Source organism: Balaenoptera ricei, chromosome 7, assembly GCF_028023285.1.
Source record: "Balaenoptera ricei isolate mBalRic1 chromosome 7, mBalRic1.hap2, whole genome shotgun sequence".
Classification (NCBI taxonomy): domain Eukaryota; kingdom Metazoa; phylum Chordata; class Mammalia; order Artiodactyla; family Balaenopteridae; genus Balaenoptera; species Balaenoptera ricei.
Genome location: NC_082645.1, coordinates 88,218,800 through 88,239,805, shown reverse-complemented (window position 1 = coordinate 88,239,805; position 21,006 = coordinate 88,218,800). Strand labels below are relative to the sequence as shown.

General features: G+C 41.5%; 1 protein-coding gene across 1 annotated transcript in view; it reads right to left on the bottom strand.

Moving 5' to 3' along the window:
* Positions 1 to 21,006, bottom strand: part of KIAA2012 (KIAA2012 ortholog) — a 115,419-nt gene that overhangs the window by 54,820 nt on the left and 39,593 nt on the right. Inside the window, exon 12 of the mRNA XM_059927356.1 lies at positions 12,449 to 12,517. Coding sequence (XP_059783339.1) covers positions 12,449 to 12,517 — 69 coding nt within the window. The remainder of the gene's footprint in view (positions 1 to 12,448; positions 12,518 to 21,006) is intronic.

Below are 21,006 nucleotides of genomic sequence, written 5' to 3'. Positions count from 1 at the left end.
GAAGCAAACAAAGGCAGAGGCCAAAAAGGGGCTGATGGGAGGGGACTAATGGAAATCATGGCGCTCACCCTGAAGCAGGCACTACGCAGGCACCGATATGTGGTTGGCGTGTAATCTGCGCGACTCTCCTCCATGGTTGTGTTATCATACTCTCTATAGGTGTGGAAGCTGAGGCTCGAAAGGTAAAGTAACCCACCCAAGGATGTACAACTAATGAGGTTTTGAGTAAGGATTTGAGTCCAAGACTGCCTCACTCAAACCTCATGCTGCAAAGGGATAGGATTGATTTTGTTTTCCTTTTTTTCCCCTAAGAAAGTAAATTAAATGTTTATAAAGGAATGTTTATTTGAGGGACAGATTTAGCTAAGTGCATGGCTCCCCTAACAAGGATTTTAGTCTCTTGTGTGGGACCAGGGTCCAACAAAACGTTCTTTACATACTTGCTACTCCTAAGTAGCTCTGTTAAGAGTCTGGCCATATGTGATTCTGCATCTTTGCCTCTTTGACCTAAAGCCTCTACTCATTCCTTGTGGGCTGACCTCCCCTCTTCTGTTGTTTCTCAGCTGTTCTCATCTATCTTGTTTGAAAATGGCTTCTGCACAGATTTAAAACATTTCTTATTTAAGACAGCTGGGGAAACTGAGGCCCAGAGAGTGACTTCACGTGACTGACTCAAGGCCATACCTTGAAAGAGCACAAGCCCAGAACCTGAACCCAGACCTCCTGACTTAGCGTCTCCTACTCTCCCCTCTACCTCACACTGCCTCCTGTTAACCTCACTTGGTCTTGCCACACCACAGCTGCTTGGCCCGGATCCATCCTCTGCACAAATCCAGCCCAACAGAATTGTGTTGCGATGAGGTTCACTTCACTGTGGCTTGGAAGGAACCATGGGTCTCTTAGAAATGAAACTTATAAATTCTAATGCATAAGGAAAGTTCTTGCAACACCAGGAGAATGAATCAGTCAGCCAGAGTTCAAGAAATGTAAACACATTTTTAGATAGGAGACTGAAAAATTGCTTAAGACTTCTCCATTTCTTGGGTCAAGACCCTGGTAATTTACTGAGGTCCGAGCTGTCAAGGAGGAGACACAACTCAAACTGCATTCCTGGGAGATAAAGCAAGGGGGGTGGTAAAACTTTCTCCCTGAACCATGTGGCAGAATCTACCCCTCTTATCAAGTTGAAGAAACTGACCCATCAACAAACGCAGGCAACTGGCTGTGAACACAGGCCTAGTTCTTTCCCATCATTCCAGAGCTGGTGTGTACATTCACAGACTACAGACAACACAACTTCCAGGCCTGCCTGAAACTGGGAGCTCAGAGTCTTTCTGTGATGAACATTTCTGCCACGAAAGAGATAAACAGAAAACACATTCTTTCCCTGGCCGCCCACCATCAGGCCTGAGTAGATTTTCAAACGCTAGCATTAATCTAGCCACAGGCTTTTAGCAAGGAGATAGCATTCCCACCAGATAATCAGGCAGTTTCAGAGATGACCCTTACTAGATGGGGTCTCATCCCAAACCTCTTCTGCCTTCTTCAAATCATGGGATCCTTCAGCAAACACTCAAAACTTGAAAAGCAGGAGAGAGCATCTGATGCTAGCATGGAATATGGGTGCCTTAAAATTTCCTTCTATTTCAGCCTATGTTGGCTATGTTCAATTCCCAAGTTGTTTATTGTTTTAAATAAAAATGAAACATAGTCATATTTATTCCCATTGTTTCAGAATATTTATTTCCCTTGGTATAGGATGCTCATCTGATATGAAAATAGAGACTGAACTCCAGAAAGTCACCTTATCAGGCACAGTGGACCACCTGATTCCTTCCTAGATGCGTGTCAGGGCTTGTGAGAGAACATCAGACCTGCAGGCTCCAAAGTGGCCAAACATTTGGTAGGTACAAGGGCAGGAGCTATCGAAAGTGCTGGCAGGAGCCTCTACATTATGTGTAGGGTCTTTTTCCACACATACCATTTCTGAGCCATGAGTACCTTTTGACCACTAGTGTGCACTCATGGAACTCCCCCCCCCCCCATAACTTGCAGTAGTTCATCATTGAGGAGGGGATGTATCCATTGCCAAACAGATCTCAGAAAGTACCTTTGCCTTCTCACAGCTTTGCATGTGGACTTGCAGCAGAAGCCAATGGGAGGAGGCCTCAGAGTCAGCCTCTGTACCTTCATGGTTTTGTATTTTTGGTCAAAAATGGAAAATGCAAATTCCAGGTTGTTAAAAAAAAATTCTTCCCAGTAGAAAATAACCATAAAAGGAAGGATAATTCTGGTCCCTTTACATAGCCCTGCTGATCTTTCCTTCTTTACTTTATATAATAAGACTCAAGATGCCTATGACCTGTAGAGCTTTCATCGTGTTATAATAAATCTTGAGCCTGTTTGTTTAATGCAGGAGATCAAGACCCAAGATGGCCTTTTGGTATTGTCATCATCAAATTCTTGGAACAAGATTTAAGACCTTGTTTATGCTACACATTTTCACTTTAAATCTTCCTGGTTAAGGAGGAGGGTGAGATGGGCATATCAAACAGTTGCTTAAGACCTGAGAAAGTCTCCAGCCTAAAGACATACCCCAGGGAGCTCTATTAAAGGAGCCAAGTAGATCTAGAAGATATGAGTCAGTCTGAATTTAAATATGGAAATGCCTAGTAAATGCAAGGACAATATTTTTCTTCTAATTTGGAATAACTTCTTTTACTTACTTATATCTTCTTAGACCAAGGCTTGCTCAGTCTCAAGAGTCTAGCTTTGGGAACACCATCTTCTCTCAAAAGTTCGTAAATTATTTTTTATGGAGCGGTCCAAAGGTACATGGCAGTTTACCAAGCCCCAAATGGAAGGAAAGCTAGATGATGGAAATGAAATTCGAGTTGTGTAGCAATAAAATATCAGCTACACGAGAAAACCTCCAATCGATATACATCATAGGATTAATAAGGATACCTGTGGTGGAAGATGGTATGGAAGAAGGGAATTCAAAAAAGAGGCTGAAGGTAGAGCTACATACAAAGCAGCCAATCAATTCAATTCAATATTCTGCAGAAAATATTGTTCTTGGTCACTTGCTCTCAAACAAGTGTAGATATCTGGTCTCCCAGCCTCTGGTCTTACCCCCTTCAATCCATTCTCTACATAGCCGGGAGAGTCATTTCTCTAAAATAAAAATCTGGTTATGTCAATTTCTGTGTAAACAGGATCTCACAATCTTTAGGATAAATTCCTTAGTTGCTGCTTATGGGCCTTCATGATCTGGCTACTGCCTACCCCACCAGCTGTATTTCTCACTACTTCCTCCCCTACATGTACCTTGGGGTCCAGGCATTACAGGCTGCTTACATTTCTCCCATGCCACCATGTTCTCTAACCTTCATATGGTCCTTTTCCCTGGAGCATTCTTTCCTCTTTTCTACTTGGCTAGTTCCTACATATATCCTTAGAAACTCAGCTTAGGTGTCCTCTCCTTCCAAAAGCCTTCCTAAACTCCAGGCTGAGTTAGCCTGTGCTCATCCATAGCTCTCAGCACGCTCCACTACTGTGGATGACTTTAAGGCATGGACTTTATCTCTCAACTGTATCCTTATGCCCAGCACATTATTTGGCATTAGTAGATGGTCAACTAGTATTTGCTGAATGAATGAATGAGCAATCTTTACGTGCTCTGTAAAACAGACACACTAATTCTTTCTATTGGACATGTTCTGATGCTGGTGTCTTCATTAATTTTCAAATGAGTAATTGCTAGGAATGAAGACAACAGCAAATGTAAATCCTTAGGCCACAGGGAGATGTGTGAAAGAAGCAAGAGAGAAAGCAGGAGGAAAAATATCCTTAAGAAAAGCCTCATGCTTCTTTATGGTCTTTTTGATGAGAAGATACCACAAATGTCTGAAGAGTGATGAAACAGAAGACAGTATTTATGGATTACTAGTTAATAAAAGTTATTTTTTGATCACTCTGACAGAACAAAACTTAATATTCTCAACTTTATTATAGTTGAGAAATATAGCTGATATATACACACACAGACATCTTGAAATCCATACCAGCTTTAAAATGCATTGTGCTAAGCACGACTTCACTGCTTGAGCAAGGTCCTGATCCCTCATGCATATCATACACTAAATGGACAGTGGATCCTGGCTTTAGGAGGGACACATCCTGAGAGTTTCAAGAGTCCTTAGATTTGTGAATACCCCTAGCATGTATTCATGTGACCAGTAAAACTAAAGTAGAAATGAAAAAGGAGGGGGAGTTCTTCAGACTCTTAATGAGTTGATAGATAAAGGATTAGAGTGATTTATAAAACTATTTTTTGGCAGAGAATCATCAAATTGTTAGACCACTTCATTTTCTCTTAATTCCATCACCAGTCCCAGCAATTGGCCTACTTTATAGGGCCATTAAAAAAAGAATCAGGGGATGGGGGTGGGGAGGAGGGGTAAGTTGTGAGATTGGGGCTGACATATACATACTACTATATATAAAATAGATAACTAACAATAACCTGCTCTATAGCACAGGGAACTCTACTCAGTACTCTATAATGGCCTACATGGGAAAAGAATCTTAAAAAAAACAAAAAACAAAAACAGAAGTAGAGTCATAGATGTGGAAACAAACTTAACGGTTACCAGGACATGGGGGGGAAGAGATAAATTGGGAGATTGGGATTGACATAAATACACTACTATATGTAAAATAGATAACTAATAAGAACCTACTGTATAGCACAGGGAACTCTACTCAATACTTTGTAATGGCCTACATGGGAAAATAATCGAAAAAAAGAGTGGATATATGTATATGTATAACTGATTCACTTTGCTGTATACCTGAAACTAACACAACATTGTAAATCAACTATACTCCAATAAAAAAATTTTTAAAAATCAATGTTCTTCTTTTTAAAAAATAACTTCACAAGAGCTCTTGCACATGTTACAGTGAATACAGACCACAACGCTGAGGTTGGCTGGGTGTATTCACTAGCTTAGTGATGGTCTTCTGTCTCCCAGCCTTGCCATATCTATGATTTGACTTCCTGCCTCCGTAAAATGACAAACTGTATGTGTCCCTGACTTCTGAAGTCATTTGCAAATAGTCAAAACTGGCTTTCAAGTCCACAAATACCCAAAGTCTGCCATCTATATAATTTTTAAAAATTCTATCATTTTTATCTGAAAATATTCCTTGGGGCAGAGATCAAGATGGCAGAATAGAAGGACGTGGAGCTTACCTCCTCCCACAAGTACATCAAAAATACATCTAATGTGAAACAATTCTCACAGACTACCTACTGAAAATATTCCTTAAGACCAAAAGACCAAAAAGAAAACAAAAAGTTGTAAAAGCTCTATAGATTCCAATGAAGAGATGTTTTAAATTGCTCTTTGAAGAAGAACTACAATCCTGCATCCTGTAGAACAAAAACCACATTCACAGAAAGATAGACAAGATGAAAAGGCAGAGGGCTATGTACCAGATGAAGGAACAAGATAAAACCCCAGAAAAACAACTAAATGAAGTGGAGATAGGCAACCTTCTAGAAAAAGAATTCAGAATAATGATAGTGAAGATGATCCAGGACCTCGGAAAAAGAATGGAGGCAAAGATCGAGAAGATGCAAGAAATGTTTAACAAAGACCTAGAAGAATTCAAGAACAAACAAACAGAGATGAACAATACAATAATTGAAATGAAAACTACACTCGAAGGAATCAATAGCAGAATAACTGAGGCAGAAGAACGGATAAGTAACCTGGAAGACAGAATGGTGGAATTCACTGCTGCAGAACAGAATAAAGAAAAAAGAATGAAAAGAAATGAAGACAGCCTAAGAGACCTCTGGGACAACACTAAACGCAACAACATTCCCATTATAGGGGTCCCAGAAGGTGAAGAGAGAGAGAAAGGACCCGAGAAAATATCTGAAGAGATTATAGTCGAAAACTTCCCTAACATGGGAAAGGAAATAGCCACCCAAGTCCAGGAAGCGCAGAGAGTCCCATACAGGTTAAACCAAAGGAGAAACACGCCGAAACACATAATAATCTAATTGGCAAAAATTAAAGACAAAGAAAAATTATTGAAAGCAACAAGGAAAAAATGACAAATAACATACAAGGTAACTCCCATAAGGTTAACAGCTGATTTCTCAGCAGAAATTCTACAAGCCAGAAGGGAGTGGCATGATATACTGAAAGTGATGAAAGGGAAGAACCTACAACCAAGATTACTCTACCCAGCAAGGATCTCATTCAGATTCGATGGAGAAATCAAAAGCTTTACAGACAAGCAAAAGCTAAGAGAATTCAGCACCACCAAACCAGCTCTACAACAAATGCTAAAGGAACTTCTCTAAGTGGGAAACACAAGAGAAGAAAAGGACCTACAAAAGTAAACCCAAAACAATTAAGAAAATGGTCATAGGAACATACATATGGATAATTACCTTAAGCGTGAATGGATTAAATGCTCCAACCAAAAGACACAGGCTTGCTGAATGGATACAAAAACAAGACCCATATATATGCTGTCTCCAAGAGACCCACTTCAGACCTAGGGACACATACAGACTGAAAGTGAGGGGATGGAAAAAGATATTTCATGCAAATGGAAATCAAAAGAAAGCTGGAGTAGCAATACTCATGTCAGATAAAATAGACTTTAAAATAAAGAATGTTACAAGAGACAAGGAAGGACACTACATAATGATCAACGGATCAATCCAAGAAGAAGGTATAACAATTATAGATATATTTGCACCCAACATAGGAGCACCTCAATACATAAGGCAACTGCTAACAGCTATAAAAGAGGAAATCGACAGTAACACAATAATAGTGGGGGACTTTAACACCTCACTTACACCAGTGGACAGATCATCCAAAATGAAAATAAATAGGGAAACAGAAGCTTTAAATGACACAATAGACCAGATCGATTTAATTGATAATTATAGGACATTCCATCCAAAAACAGCAGATTACACTTTCTTCTCAAGTGCACACGGAACATTCTCCAGGATAGATCACATCTTGGGTCACAAATCAAGCCTCAGTAAATTTAAGAAAATTGAAATCATATCAAGCATCTTTTCTGACCACAACACTATGAGATTAGAACTCAATTACAGGGAAGAAAACGTAAAAAACACAAACACATGCAGGCTAAACGGTACGTTACTAAATAACCAAGAGATCACTGAAGAAATCAAAGAGGAAATCAAAGAATACCTAGAGACAAATGACAATGAAAACATGACGATCCAAAACCTAGAAGCAGTTCTAAGAGGGAAGTTTATAGCTATACAAGCCAACCTCAAGAAACAAGAAAAATCTCAAATAAACAATCTAACCTTACACCTAAAGGAACTAGAGAAAGAAGAACAAACAAAATCCAAAGTTAGCAGAAGGAAAGAAATCATAAAGATCAGAGCAGAAATAAATGAAATAGAAACAAAGAAAACAATAGCACAGATCAATAAAACTAAAAGCTGGTTCTTTGAGAAGATAAACAAAATTGACAAGCCATTAGCCAGACTCATCAAGAAAAAGAGGGAGAGGGCTCAAAATCAATAAACTTAGAAATGAAAAAGGAGAAGTTACAACACACACCACAGAAATACAAAGCATCCTAAGAGACTACTACAAGCAACTCTATGCCAATAAAATGGACAAACTGGAAGAAATGGACAAATTCTTAGAAAGGTATAACCTTCCAAGACTGAACCAGGAAGAAATAGAAAATATGAATAGACCAATCACAAGTAATGAAATTGAAACTGTGATTAAAAATCTCCCAACAAACAAAAGTCCAGGACCAGATGGCTTCACAGGTGAATTCTATCAAACATTTAGAGAAGAGCTAACACCCATCCTTCTCAAACTCTTCCAAAAAATTGCAGAGGAAGGAACACTCCCAAACTCATTCTATGAGGCCACCATCACCCTGATACCAAAACCAGACAAAGATACCACAAAAAAAGAAAATTACAGACCAATATCACTGGTGAATATAGATGCAAAAATCCTCAACAAAATACTAGCAAACAGAATCCAACAACACATTAAAAGGATCATACACCATGATCAAGTGGGATTTATCCCAGAGATGCAAGGATTCTTCAATATATGCAAATCAATCAATGTGATACACCATATTAACAAATCGAAGAAGAAAAACCATATAATCATCTCAATAGGTGCAGAAAAAGCTTTTGACAAAATTCCACACCCATTTATGATAAAAACTTTCGAGAAAGTGGGCACAGAGGGAACCTACCTCAACATAATAAAGGCCATATATGACAAACCCACAGCAAACATCATTCTGAATGCTGAAAAACTGAAAGCATTTCCTCTAAGATCAGGAACGAGACAAGGAGGACCTAATGAAACTTAAAAGCTTTTGCACAGTAAAGGAAACCATTAACAAGATGAAGAGACAGCTCTCAGAATGGTTGAAAATATTTGCAAAGGAATCAACGGAGAAAGGATTAATCTCCAAAATATATAAACAGCTCATGCAGCTCAATATTAAAAAAACAAAGAACCCAATCCAAAAATGGGCAGAAGACCTAAATAGACATTTCTCCAAAGAAGACATACAGATGGCTAAGAAGCACACGAAAAGCTGTTCAACATCACTAATTATTAGAGAATTGCAAATCAAAACTACAATGAGGTATCACCTCACACTAGTTAGAATGGGCATCATCAGAAAATCTACAAAGAACAAATGCTGGAGAGGGTGTGGAGAAAAGGGAACCCTCTTGCACTGTTGGTGGGAATGCAAATTGATACAGCCACTATGGAGAACAGTATGGAGGTTCCTTAAAAAACTAAAAATAGAATTACCATATGACCCAGCAATCTCACTACTGGGCATATACCCAGAGAAAACCATAATTCAAAAAGACATGCACCCCAATGTTCATTGCAGCACTGTTTACAATAGCCAGGTCATGGAAGCAACCTAAATCCTCATCGACAGAAGAATGGATAAAGAAGAAGTGGTACATATATACAATGGAATATTACTCAGCCATAAAAAGGAACGAAATTGGGTCATTTGTTGAGACGTGGATGGATCTAGAGACTGTCATACAGAGTGAAGTAAGTCAGAAAGAGAAAAACAAATATTATATATTAACACATATATGTGGAACCTAGAAAAATGGTACAGATGAACTGGGTTGCAGGGCAGAAATTGAGACAGAGATGTAGAGAACAAACGTATGGACACCAAGGGGGGAAAGCATTGGGGTGGTGGTGGTGGTGGTGTGATGAATTGGGCGATTGGGATTGACATGTACACACTGATGTGTATAAAACTGATGACTAATAAGAACCTGCTATATAAAAAAACAAATAAAATAAAATTCAAAAAGTAAAAAAAAAAAAAAAATCCAAGGGGAAAGTGAAGTGTAGAGAGGTGTTGAGTTGTGATCCCCTGGAAGACTGTTGGAAGAATCTCTCTCTCCTATTCTCTCTGTTGTGTGTGTGTGTGTGTGTGTGTGTGTGTGTGTGTGTTTGTGTGCATGCGCTGTTTGAGTGTCTTCTAAATATCTAAATTAAAAAAAAATAAAAATAAAAAATAAATTGCTCTTCGAACTCCATTCCAGGGGGTATCTGGTATTTTCAGAGTAGTGTTATATCCATTTTCTTACAAACAAATGGGGAGTGTTAAGCTCAAAGAGATGTAAGAATTTTTTGTTAAGGTCTTTGAGCAAATCAAGGGAACAGATAAGTTTCCTCTATTCTAAGCCCCGAAGCAGGTATTGTGTGCTTATATGGGTAGTCTCATGCAATGGGGAGTTATTTAACGGGTATAGATTTTCAGTTTTACCAGATGAAAGAGTTCTGGAGACTGGTTGCACAACAACATGAATCTACTGAACACTACTGAACCATACACTTAAAAATTGTTAAGATGGCAAATTTTATGTTATGTGTATTTTACCACAATTAAAATAAAATGTTAGGGGATAGGAGGAGATGAGGAATTATGCTCCAGGCAAAGGGAACTGTGTGTTCAAAAGCTTGGAAATGAGAAAGAGGTTTGCATTAGGCTCAGGTCGTTTAGTTACTAGGAGTAGAGAAGACAAGGAATAAGAGTTTTCTTTCCCTTTCCTGGATATAAAGCTTGCCATGGGGCAATTCTGAAATAGCTCAAGTTTGTCTTTGTCACTTTACCATTTCCCTTTATGTTCTTTTCTCTGTGTGCCTCTTTTTCCATATAGCTAATAATCTTCTGTTCATACAAGCCCTCCAGGGTACCCCAACAGGCAGGTATGTTTCAACCCTTAAGACTCTACTTACTCCCAAATTATCCACCTCTGTTCCCATCCCATCAGAATTTTTAGTCCCTCAGAGCAGCTGTTCTCACTAGGTTGCAAGAGGACAGCCATCTGATTACATTTTTACTGAAGTGTGAATGATTGTTAGCTTCTCAGAAGTATCAGCTTTTTAAGAGACTACTTCAGAATTCAAAGTGAATCTATTATTAGTGAGACTTTAATAGGAGAATGAAGTGAAATTGTAACATTTTCAGCCATATTAGGAAGGATATTTTTGGTCTGGAGAGCTACCCTGTAAACAGGCCTATCTGGCTTGATAATCTGTCTTAGGAGTTTGGTTCTTCCAAACTGTTCCTACTGTGTTTCAGCTTCTCCCCATATCTCTAAAAGTTGCAAATCATTTTCAGTGTTACCCACAAAAGGGTGTCTCATAATAAGTAAGGGGAATTGGAGGGAAAAAAGGATGTGCAACAGAAGTCATTTATGAGTATGAGTCATTATGAAATCAGGAACTTCCTAAACTCTCACATATTGTCAGATGGAAATGTACCTGTTTATTTTATTATTTTTTAAATTTTATTGAAGTATAGTTGATTTACAATGTTGTGTTAATTTCTGCTGTACAGGAAAGTGATTCGGTTATATATATATATATATATATTCTTTTTCATATTCTTTTCCATTATGGTTTATCACAGGAAATCGAATATAGTTCTCTGTGCTATACAGTTGGACCTGTTGTTTATCCATCCTATATATAATAGTTTGCATCTGCTAACCCCAAACTCCCAATCCTCCACCCCCAATCCTGCCGTCCCTTGGCAACCACAGGTCTGTTCTCTGTATCTGTGAGTCTGGGAAACGTCCCTGTTTAGATTGATGTCACCATGCATAGTAGTGAAAATGTAGGTTTCTATGGTTCAAATCCCAGCTTCACCACTTAGTTGTGTGACCTTGGGCTAGTTCCTTAACCTCTCTGAGCCACACTGTCCTAGATGAAAAGTGAGGATAATAATAGAATTTAGCTCATATCATTGCAATGAGGATGAAGTGAATTAATGAATGTAAAACACTCAGCACAATGTTTGGCATAAAGATAGATAGCAATGATAGTTATCATCTTCATCATCATCGTCATATCCTCCGCTGGTGGGCTCCTATTAAGAGCTGCTCTGGCCCAGTTCCAGCCAACAAGTGAGAATGAACAGAACTGACCCTGAAACTCTTCGCACCACGGTCAGGATGTCCACCCAAGGAGAATGATGAGAGGGGTAACGCAGAATGCTGGGCTCCCAAGTATTTCTCTGCTTACAGATTTTGAGATGGGCAAGCATTTGATGGTGCCCTTTCTCCTTCTAGTTTTGCAGTCTCTAGCAAAACCAGTGCCCTCCACCCAGCTCTGGCTCCAGCCCTCGATCTGTGACCTTGTTTCCTGTTGCTATAGCAGGTCTCTCATGCAGGATTCATCATTGCCTGCCCCAAAATAAGCAGTGAGGAAGACCACACACACTTCTCTATTAATCAAAGACTATTTTTAGGAGTGAGAGAAAGTCTTTACATAATTCGTCCTTTACCCCTGGTTTGAAGCAGAAGCAGCAGTGGCAGTGGGTAGAGGATGAGCTACACTCAGCTTTTGCTGATTTCTCCACGGGGGAAATGAAATAGCAAAGGAAGCTTGGACGAGGCAGAACTGGCCTCAGTCTTCCATTTAGAATACAAGCCCGAGAGTCTTTTCCAGATAGCTTTCTAGTTTGTGGATGTGCAGTTTGAACTGTACACAACTCTGGGAGGCAATGCCCACCTCATTACAATGTGAGTTATGCACTGTATGATCTGCAAAACCCACAGGACATCTCTGCAAGTTCTCCTTCCGGGGCCAGCTCAGCACAGACATTTGGGTCGACTTTTCTTCTCTCTCAGACCACAGCACACAGGGCTGCCCATGAGTAACTCTTGAGGATACTCCATTTCTCAGGCTCTCCAAGAAATGAATCTTCTTTCCTACTTATTAGTATATTTGGGGAGAAATTGTGTGTTTCTGGAGGTCTGGGTATGAAATAATATATATGTGAGTCAAATAACATAGAGGAGAAGTAGAGGTGACTCTGTTGGGGAGAATCTTACCTTTCAGAAGATGTTGAATACTAGACTCTTCCTCTCCACGGCTGATATTTGAATTGACAGATTCACAGGCTGAAAAACAATAAGGGTTTTACCTGAGAGTGTGGAAAAGTCTTGAAAAAGAGCTATTTTTCTTACCCCAAGACAGGGGAAAACAAAGTGGATGGCTTGATGCCTAAGCCTCATAATGAATTAGATAGTTTTGAAAACCCTTAGATGCTATCATGGAGGGAAGGTTGATCTAGGATTTAAAAAACATTGAAGAAGATAATATTTTTATTTATTATAATATGTTTAAGGGTGAAACCCTGCAGATACTGTGATGCTTAAGTTCTGAGAGGAGAACTTTTGACAGAACAAGAGCATGAAAGAGTTAATGCCTGACACCCGCTGTGAAGAGATGTCCAGATTTGAACAGCAGATGTGCTGCGGGACCCCAGTGCGTGCAGCGATGGGGGGGATGACAGACAAACGTGAGGAGCCCCTGCTTCCAGCTGTAGCGCAAATTCAAGGGTTGGACCAGGGAGACAGGAGGAATTCTAGCCCATCTGATTCTAGCCAGAAAGATAGGCTTTTGCACAGCCCTGATGAATTTTTTTTTGCAATCTCTTAGAGTCACTTTGGATGAGAATCATTCTCCTAGCTGTCCTTGTCCGTCAAAAGGAACACTAGTTAAAATAATGCTGTTTTAATGGCTGAGGAGAACTAGGATGACAGACCAGAGAAAGGTAGTTAGGGGAGAGGTAATAGATAGCAAGGAGATCAGCTGAGTGAATCTGAAATGGAGGAATGGCTTTTAATGAGAAATTTGGGGTGTGTGTGTGTGTGTGTTTGTGTGTGTATGTCAGAGAGACAGAGGTATGAGAGATCAAGGAGATAGAAATAGGGAGGAAAAAGCTCAGAGGGAATCAAATATATCTGAAAAAGATTTTAAGATCTGTCTAACTACCCCCTCCCAAGCTCATTTCCAAATACATGTATGTATGTATGTGTATATATTTATGCTTCATCGTCTCATTACTGATAATACATATACTAGAGACATTGCCGAAAAAGATTGTTTGGTTTTACTGATTTGCTGAAGTGGGGGGCTTGGAGAAGCCTGCTCCTTGGTGCTTTCCCACCTTTGTGTGCATGCACGCAGCCGCGTGCACACACGCAACTTAGGCTGAGCAGGGCAACTTGGGATTCTGAGAACCAACACTGGAGAGAGAAAAAGCCATAATTAGTGTTAATTGTTGACCTTACAGTTCAAGAATAGATGCTCTGGAGAATGGGAAACGAGAACAAACATTAATTATTGAGTAGGGACCTTGGAGACAGACACTCTGGATTAAAAAGAGAGAGAGAAATTGCATAATGAATGTTAATTTTCCCTCAAAGAATTGAGTGGTCGGTGGTTGGAAGGGAAAAAGAGGCTAAAACAATCATGAAAGAGAAAGCTCAATGTGTGTCAGGGTGAGAGGGCGCAGGAGGGTTATACAAACACTCTCCATTACTGCTTTGCGTCTTCCTTACTCACAGCTCCCAAGGAATTTGCTATCAGGGTTTTCCTTAGAACTCGTATTATTTACCACAGTTGTGGGTAAATACCGCTGGGAAGCTCAGCCACTTCCCCAAGAGCACATAAGCCTGAAAACAGCCACAGTGCATGACAAGCTGAGAGGCGCTCAGCACTGGAATTTATTTTTTATGTGCGTCGGTGGGAGTTTGACTTTAAATAAAAGGAGGTACTGGAGCTGAGTGCCACATGGGAGAGGGCTGTGGTCCTGTGTGTGCCGCCGTGGGGTGACTCGGGCTCCAAGGCCTTGATTGTTGTTTTATCTTAATTACTGTACACAAGACATCCCGAAAGTCATCCTCTTAGCTGAAAGTGAAAACAGAAAAATGATAGTTTGAGTAGAAAATGGGAGATGAGAATTGTAGCCAATTTTGTGAAGAGACACTACAAACAGGTTTGGCACTGGCTGCTCAGAGTGCTGGCTGGGCTCCCCACATCCAGTCGGCGGCCCTGGGGGTTATCCCTCTGCCGCGTCTCCCGCGTCTGCCCACTGCCTTCCATCCAGGCCCTGGTCAGCTGCTGTCTGGATGATTCTACAGTAGCCTGAGCGCTCGGCCTTTTCTCTTGCCTATTCCTGGCACACAGGGTGGGTTGCATGACATCCTTCCTGAAGCACCTGTGATTTCTTGTTGCCTAAAAAGCGGCATTTCAGCTCTATCCTGGCACACAAGGCCTTCCCTGGCCTGGTCCTGGCCTGCCTTTCAGCCCCATCTTCCCCCATGAAGCCCCTCCACAGGGCATTCTTACAGGCTACTCATCATTTCCCGCATGGACTCTGCTTTCTTATCTCTTTGCCTTTGTTCATGCTGGTCCCTCAGCTGGTCATGTCTTTCTCTCTTCTCTGTTTATCCACTTCTACCAGTTTCTTTCTTTTTTTTATTTTTTATTTATTTTTTACTTTTGGCTGCACCGGGTCTTAGTTGCGGCATGTGGGATCTTTTAGTTGCAGCATGCGATTTCTTAGTTGCACCATGCATGCGGGATCTAGTTCCCCAACCAGGGATCGAACCCAGGCGTCCTTCATTGGGAACACGGAGTCTTACCTACTGGACCACCAGGGAAGTCCCTCTTTTTTTAAATTAATTTATTTTATTTATTTACTTTTGGCTGCGTTGGGTCTTTTTTTTTTTTTTAATTTTATTTATTTATTTATTTATTTATGGCTGTGTTGGGTCTTAGTTTCTGTGTGAGGGCTTTCTCTAGTTGTGGCAAGTGGGGGCCACTCTTCATCGTGGTGCGCGGGCCTCTCACTACCGTGGCCTCTCCCGTTGCGGAGCACAGGCTCCAGACGCACAGGCTCAGCAACTGTGGCTCACGGGCTTAGTCGTTCCGCGGCATGTGGGATCTTCCCAGACCAGGGCTTGAACCCGTGTCCCCTGCATTGGCAGGCAGATTCTCAACCACTGCGCCACCAGGGAAGCCCGCGTTGGGTCTTCATTGCTGCGTGCGGGCTTTCTCTAGTTGTGGCGAGCGGGGGCTACTCTTCATTGCAGTGCGCAGGCTTCTCATTGCGGTGGCTTCTCTTGTGGAGCACGGGCTCTAGGAACGTGGGCTTCAGTAGTTGTGATGCACGGGCTTAGTTGATCCGTGGCATGTGGGATCTTCCTGGACCAGGGCTCGAACCCGTGTCCCCTGAATTGGCAGGCGGATTCTTAACCACTATGCCACCAGGGAAGCCCCCTCTTTTTTTTTTTTTTTTTACATAGAATTTTGTTTATATTTATTTTAAAAAAAATTTTGGCTGCACCTCGAGGCTTTTGGGATCTTAGTTCCCCAACCAGGGATCGAACCCAGGCCCCAGCAGTGAAAGCACCAAGTCCTAACCACTGGACCACCAGGGAATTCCCTACCAGCTTCTTTAAAGTCAGTACAAATAGAGATTCCCCTGCAAAAATCCTTCCTTGTCCCGCAGGTTAGAATTCATCGCTCCTTCCTTGGAGGCCCCACATCGTGTTGTTGAGACTTCTGTTACAGCACTCATCTCATTCTGCCTTGCAGAAGAGTCAGTTGCTTGTGAATTTTTTCTCACAGAGGCTGTGAGGTCCTTGGGGGCAGCAGCCACAGGGCCCAGGGTTGAGCCCTGGGAAGTGGGAAGGAAAGAGCACAGTCTCTGGGATAGACGGGCCTGGGAATGAATAAGCTCAGCTGCTCACCAGGTGTGATCAATGTGCACAAGGGGGTTACCCTCCTTGTGTTTCAGTTTCCTCACCTGTGGTATGTGAATGAAAATACTCCGTTCAAAGGATTATTGGATGATAGAATGAGATGACATATGTGCCTGAGCATGTTTGCTCTTGATATCAACATCCTTCTCTTTCCCTTGAACATGGTAGGCATTCTGTCCATTTGATCAAAAGAGTCGGACACAATATTATGGGTCTTCTCTCTTTTAGGTCCGGTGATATTTTACATTGGAATTTTACTTAATACTTTATGGTATACTGCAAGTATGATCGGGTTTGGTTGTCATAAAGCAATGCAATCTAGGATGGCAGGTATTATTATAGATGCATATTTTTTTTTGGTGCTTTTTTCTCTTTATTGTGTTTTCAAGGGAGAAATACATCATCTGTTTACAAAATAGCCCTTGAAAAATACGAGTACAGTTACTATAAAACAAAGCAAACTCTAGTCACGAGACACTATGTACATCATGCAAAAGCAACAGTCTGATCTCCAGGTTATGAAAACTAGAATTAAAATGTCACTACACAGAAAAGGTCCAAGTTCCCAGCTTGGCAAAACTTGGGTGCAGTTACGTGAAACGTTTAATAAACTGAATTCTTTTTCCCCAATGTGTAAACAAAATGACAAGACTAAATCTGTGCCTGGCAATTTCAATCTAACTCTGAAGCTACACGGAACACACAGACACCTTGTAGACTTCACCTGTTAGTCTGACCATCTTTTCTTCTTAGGTGGTAGGAGGAAGGGCAAGGTAACTGTGCAGAGCAAAGATGTGGGAAGTAGAAGTACTGTACACTAGACATTACAAAGTATGGTGAAAAGAAAGCCTCAATTAATGCATAGCCTAAGGGGGAAAAGACTACACTCCAACTTTGGAAAATTAATTTAGAAGGATAGGGGAAGAGTTTAAGTAATCGCAGTTTAACATGAAAAATGCACGTGTGATAGAATGGAACACAATGGAGGATTCAAAAGCGTGCTCACCAGAAAAATCTGTTAGGTTTGCTTTGTCCAGATTAAGAAAGAATATATAGTTGCATTATATGCTGTAACAAAGAGACTCAGAAAGATAAACATGTATTTCTGTTTCAGGTAAGAGTCTAGAGGGAGGCGGGTAGCCCAGGGTAGCTCTGCTCCCTGAAGTTATCTGGGCACTGTGCTTCCTTATATCTTATGGTTTCATCATCCCCTAGAGTATTGCCTTCTTCCACGTGGTTGAAGCTACTTCACCACTACAACCAAGTCCAAGGGGAAAAGGGAGGAGGAAGGCAATGGTTTCCTTTTTTTAAAATTAAAAAAAATTTTTTTTTTTTTTGGCTGCATTGGGTCTTCATTGCTGCGCGCGGGCTTTCTCTAGTTGTGGCGAGCGGGGGCTACTCTTCGGTGTGGTGCGTGGGCTTCTCCTTGCAGTGGATTCTCTTGTTGCGGAGCCTGGCACGCAGGCTCAGTAGTTGTGGCATGTGGGATCTTCCCGGGCTTAGTTGCTCCGCGGCATGTGCGATCTTCCCGGACCAGGGATCGAACCTGTGTCCCCTGCATTGGCAGGCGGATTCTTATCCACTGCGCCACCAAGGAAGTCCCCAGTGATTTCCTTTTAAGGAAATGACCTGGAAGTCGCACAAGTTACTTCTGTTCACATTTCATCAGCCACATCAGTTATGTGACCATACCTGGCTGCAAGGAAGGCTGGGAAATATAATTTCTAGCCAAGTAGCATGTGTTCAACTAAACTTCAGGGTAGGGGATTCTGTTAATAACAGGAGTAATGGAAAAATGGATATTGGGGAACAAGTAAGTCTTTGCTACTGACAGTTTCAATCAATATTTATGGGCAGCGTTCTGGGAGTACCTATGTTGTTCTCTGGGATATTCAGAAGTAGAGGAGGGGGATCTATCCTTAGGAGATCTTGGAAGAGGATGAAGAAAAAGAGTAAAAAAAAGATAGAGGAAGTAAGGGAGTGCCTGGTGAGAGACCCAGGTAGTAAGAACTACTGCTGACCTAAGATAGCAGCAATCAGTGTGGGCTGAGGTGGTCAGGTGAGGTGGTACAATGAAGGTGGGACTTCAGCTAGTCCTTGAAGTCTAGGAACCTGAACAAGAGGGCCTAGAGGCAGTAAGTTCTAGTGAGAAGAGCTTTGGCCGAAGTAGGTACAGGAAGATCTGGGTTTGAACCTTAGATTTGCCGCATAGAAGCTGTGTGACTTTGAGCAAGTCACCGTACCTCTCTGGGCCTCAGTTTCCTTATCCATAAAATGAGAGTTTTCAAACTGTGGTCTCATAGTTCTAGTGACTCTGCATAGACCCCACAGCCAGGAATCATTTCAGGAAGGAAAGAATTAGCTGGGCTCTGAAGAAGTTGTTGGGGGACACAGTCAGACCATCCCTACTTTAACCAGGCAGCTCTGCTTTTATCCATTTTATCCATAGGTGTCCTCAGAAAGTCTGTTTGATAAAATGCTTCCCCTGCTTAAATGCTGATGAAGGTGATGCCTACATTCCGTCTCAACTCTAAGGTTCTCTGAAACAGAAAAAATGCGAGGGAGGTAGAATTTACAGCTTTACAGGCTCTGTAAGAAACAATATAAGTACATATGCAAAAAATAAAGAGGAATTAAATATTCTTCAACACTTCATGTTGACTATTTTCTTAAAAAAAAGAATTTTCAGTGGATTCAAAGAGAACTATTATTTTTGACGTTTTTCTTCTTTGGAAGGCATAAAGTGGCGATAATATGACATTTTCAGCCAAATACGAGGGAGGGGAGTCTTTGTACTTATAGGAATCATGAGAGGTTTCTGTCAAAGGAAAGAAGACTCCCCAGTGGTTTTTAGTGGCTCTCTGCAGGTGGCCATCAGAACACCTTCCAGTGTGGGCTGCTGATGCGGTGCTGGGTTCACTGAGGTGAGGCAAAGAACCCGCTTCCCTCTGAAGTCCTGACAAACACAGCTATCACTGCCCTGTGGTCCATGTGACAGACCCAAATTAGCCCCATGCCGAGCCTCGTGGGAATCCCCCATAACTTCTGCAAGGGGAGGAGAGTATTTGGGTCAGGACTCAGTGGAGAACAGAAACCACCAAGGTATTTTAAGAAGAAATGGAGCTACTATAGAGAACTTAGTGCTTACAAAGTTGCTGCAGCAACTGCCTCTTGACAGTGTTCACGAGCTCGCTTGCCTTTGTAAGTAGCCAAAGTGCCTCTGCCTCACTTCTGCCCTTCAAATCTCATGCAAGTGCATCTATTTGGCAGAACCGCGTCTGCATCCCGCCCCCTAACTGCAAAGGTTACCTGGGAAATGTGGTTTTTAGCCTTTCAGCCTTTGCAGTACAGGAGGGCAGTGGAAGGAAATGCTGGGTACCAAGCGACCATATCCAGCCATGTTTTTCTTTATTTCAACATCTGAGAACTGGTAAATCCACCAACATGATTGCTTATGGATTATTAACAAACACTGATTGGGCAAAAGGGCCTTATTGCCACCCAGGCTTCCTCCTACCTTCCTCTGCTTCTTTTTACCTGGAGATGGAGGGATTGTGGACTCAGTGATTCAGAACTGATGTTTGGAAAATGAAAACAAGAACAGTCATGAATTATTGAATGACTGAGATCCTGCTTCAGGACTTAGACAACAGAACTGCTCTACGGAGAGAATCTCCTTGGGAAAGGGGGTTATTTAGTAACATACAGCATTACAGCTGGAAAGAACCTTAGAAATAATGTTTAGTATTTTCCAAAGTGTGTTCCAAAAACTAGTTAGATGCACATGATGCTTTACTAAAAAACAAGAAAGAATTCAGTGGTCAAATAAGTTTGGGAAACATCGCATATCCTCATCTTGAGGAACCACAATCCATATTAACACAGTAGAGGCTCCTGCAGTAAGGAATCTGCTTCGCTTTAGCCTACTGGTTTCCAACTTATTTGGCCTCAGAACTTTTTTTTTTTTTTTTTTAACAGAATGCCTGGTAACCTTCTGAGGACTTGGAGTTCTATGGGATATACACTGGGAGGATTGGATCTAATCCCAGTTCCTCTTTCTCCATATGGAGAAGCTGAGCTCCAAAGCAGTAGATTTATTTGCCAATGATCACAGAAATCAGGGTGGTAGAGCTGAGAATAAAACCCAAGACTTTGGATATTTAGTCCAAAGTTCTTTCTTCTTCCTCACGCTGTCTCATCTAATGGACTTCTTCACTTTCTTTTTTAATTAATTTATTTTATTTAATTTATTTTATTTTTGGCTGCGTTGGGTCTTCGTTGCTGCACGCGGGCTTTCTCTAGTTGCGGTGAGCGGGGGCTACTCTTCCTTGCGGTGCACATGCTTCTCATTGCGGTGGCTTCTCTTGTTGCAGAGTATGGCCTCTAGGCGCGTGGGCTTCAGTAGTTGTGGCACATGGGCTCAGTAGTTGTGGCTCACGGGCTTAGTTGCTCCACGGCATGTGGGATCTTCCCGGACCAGGCCTCGAACCCCTGTCCCCTGCATTGGCAGGCGGATTCTTAATCACTGCGCCACCAGGGAAGCCCCGGACTTCTTCACTTTTAAATCTCCAGGCATCTTCACTAAAGCAACAACTGCTAAGAGAAAGGCTACTCAAGGAAAATCATACTTTGTCAAATATCCCACCAACATGGAAGGATCCTTTTACCCATGAGTCCCCACAACCAACATTATCACAAATGACAAATGGGGAGAACACAGAGAAAGTCAACTACTTAGCATATGTTTGCCCCCAAATAATCAGTGTTTTGAGACTAGCTGGGATATTCTTGGACCCTTCATTTTTCTGTTTACCAAATTGCAGACCATCAGGAAA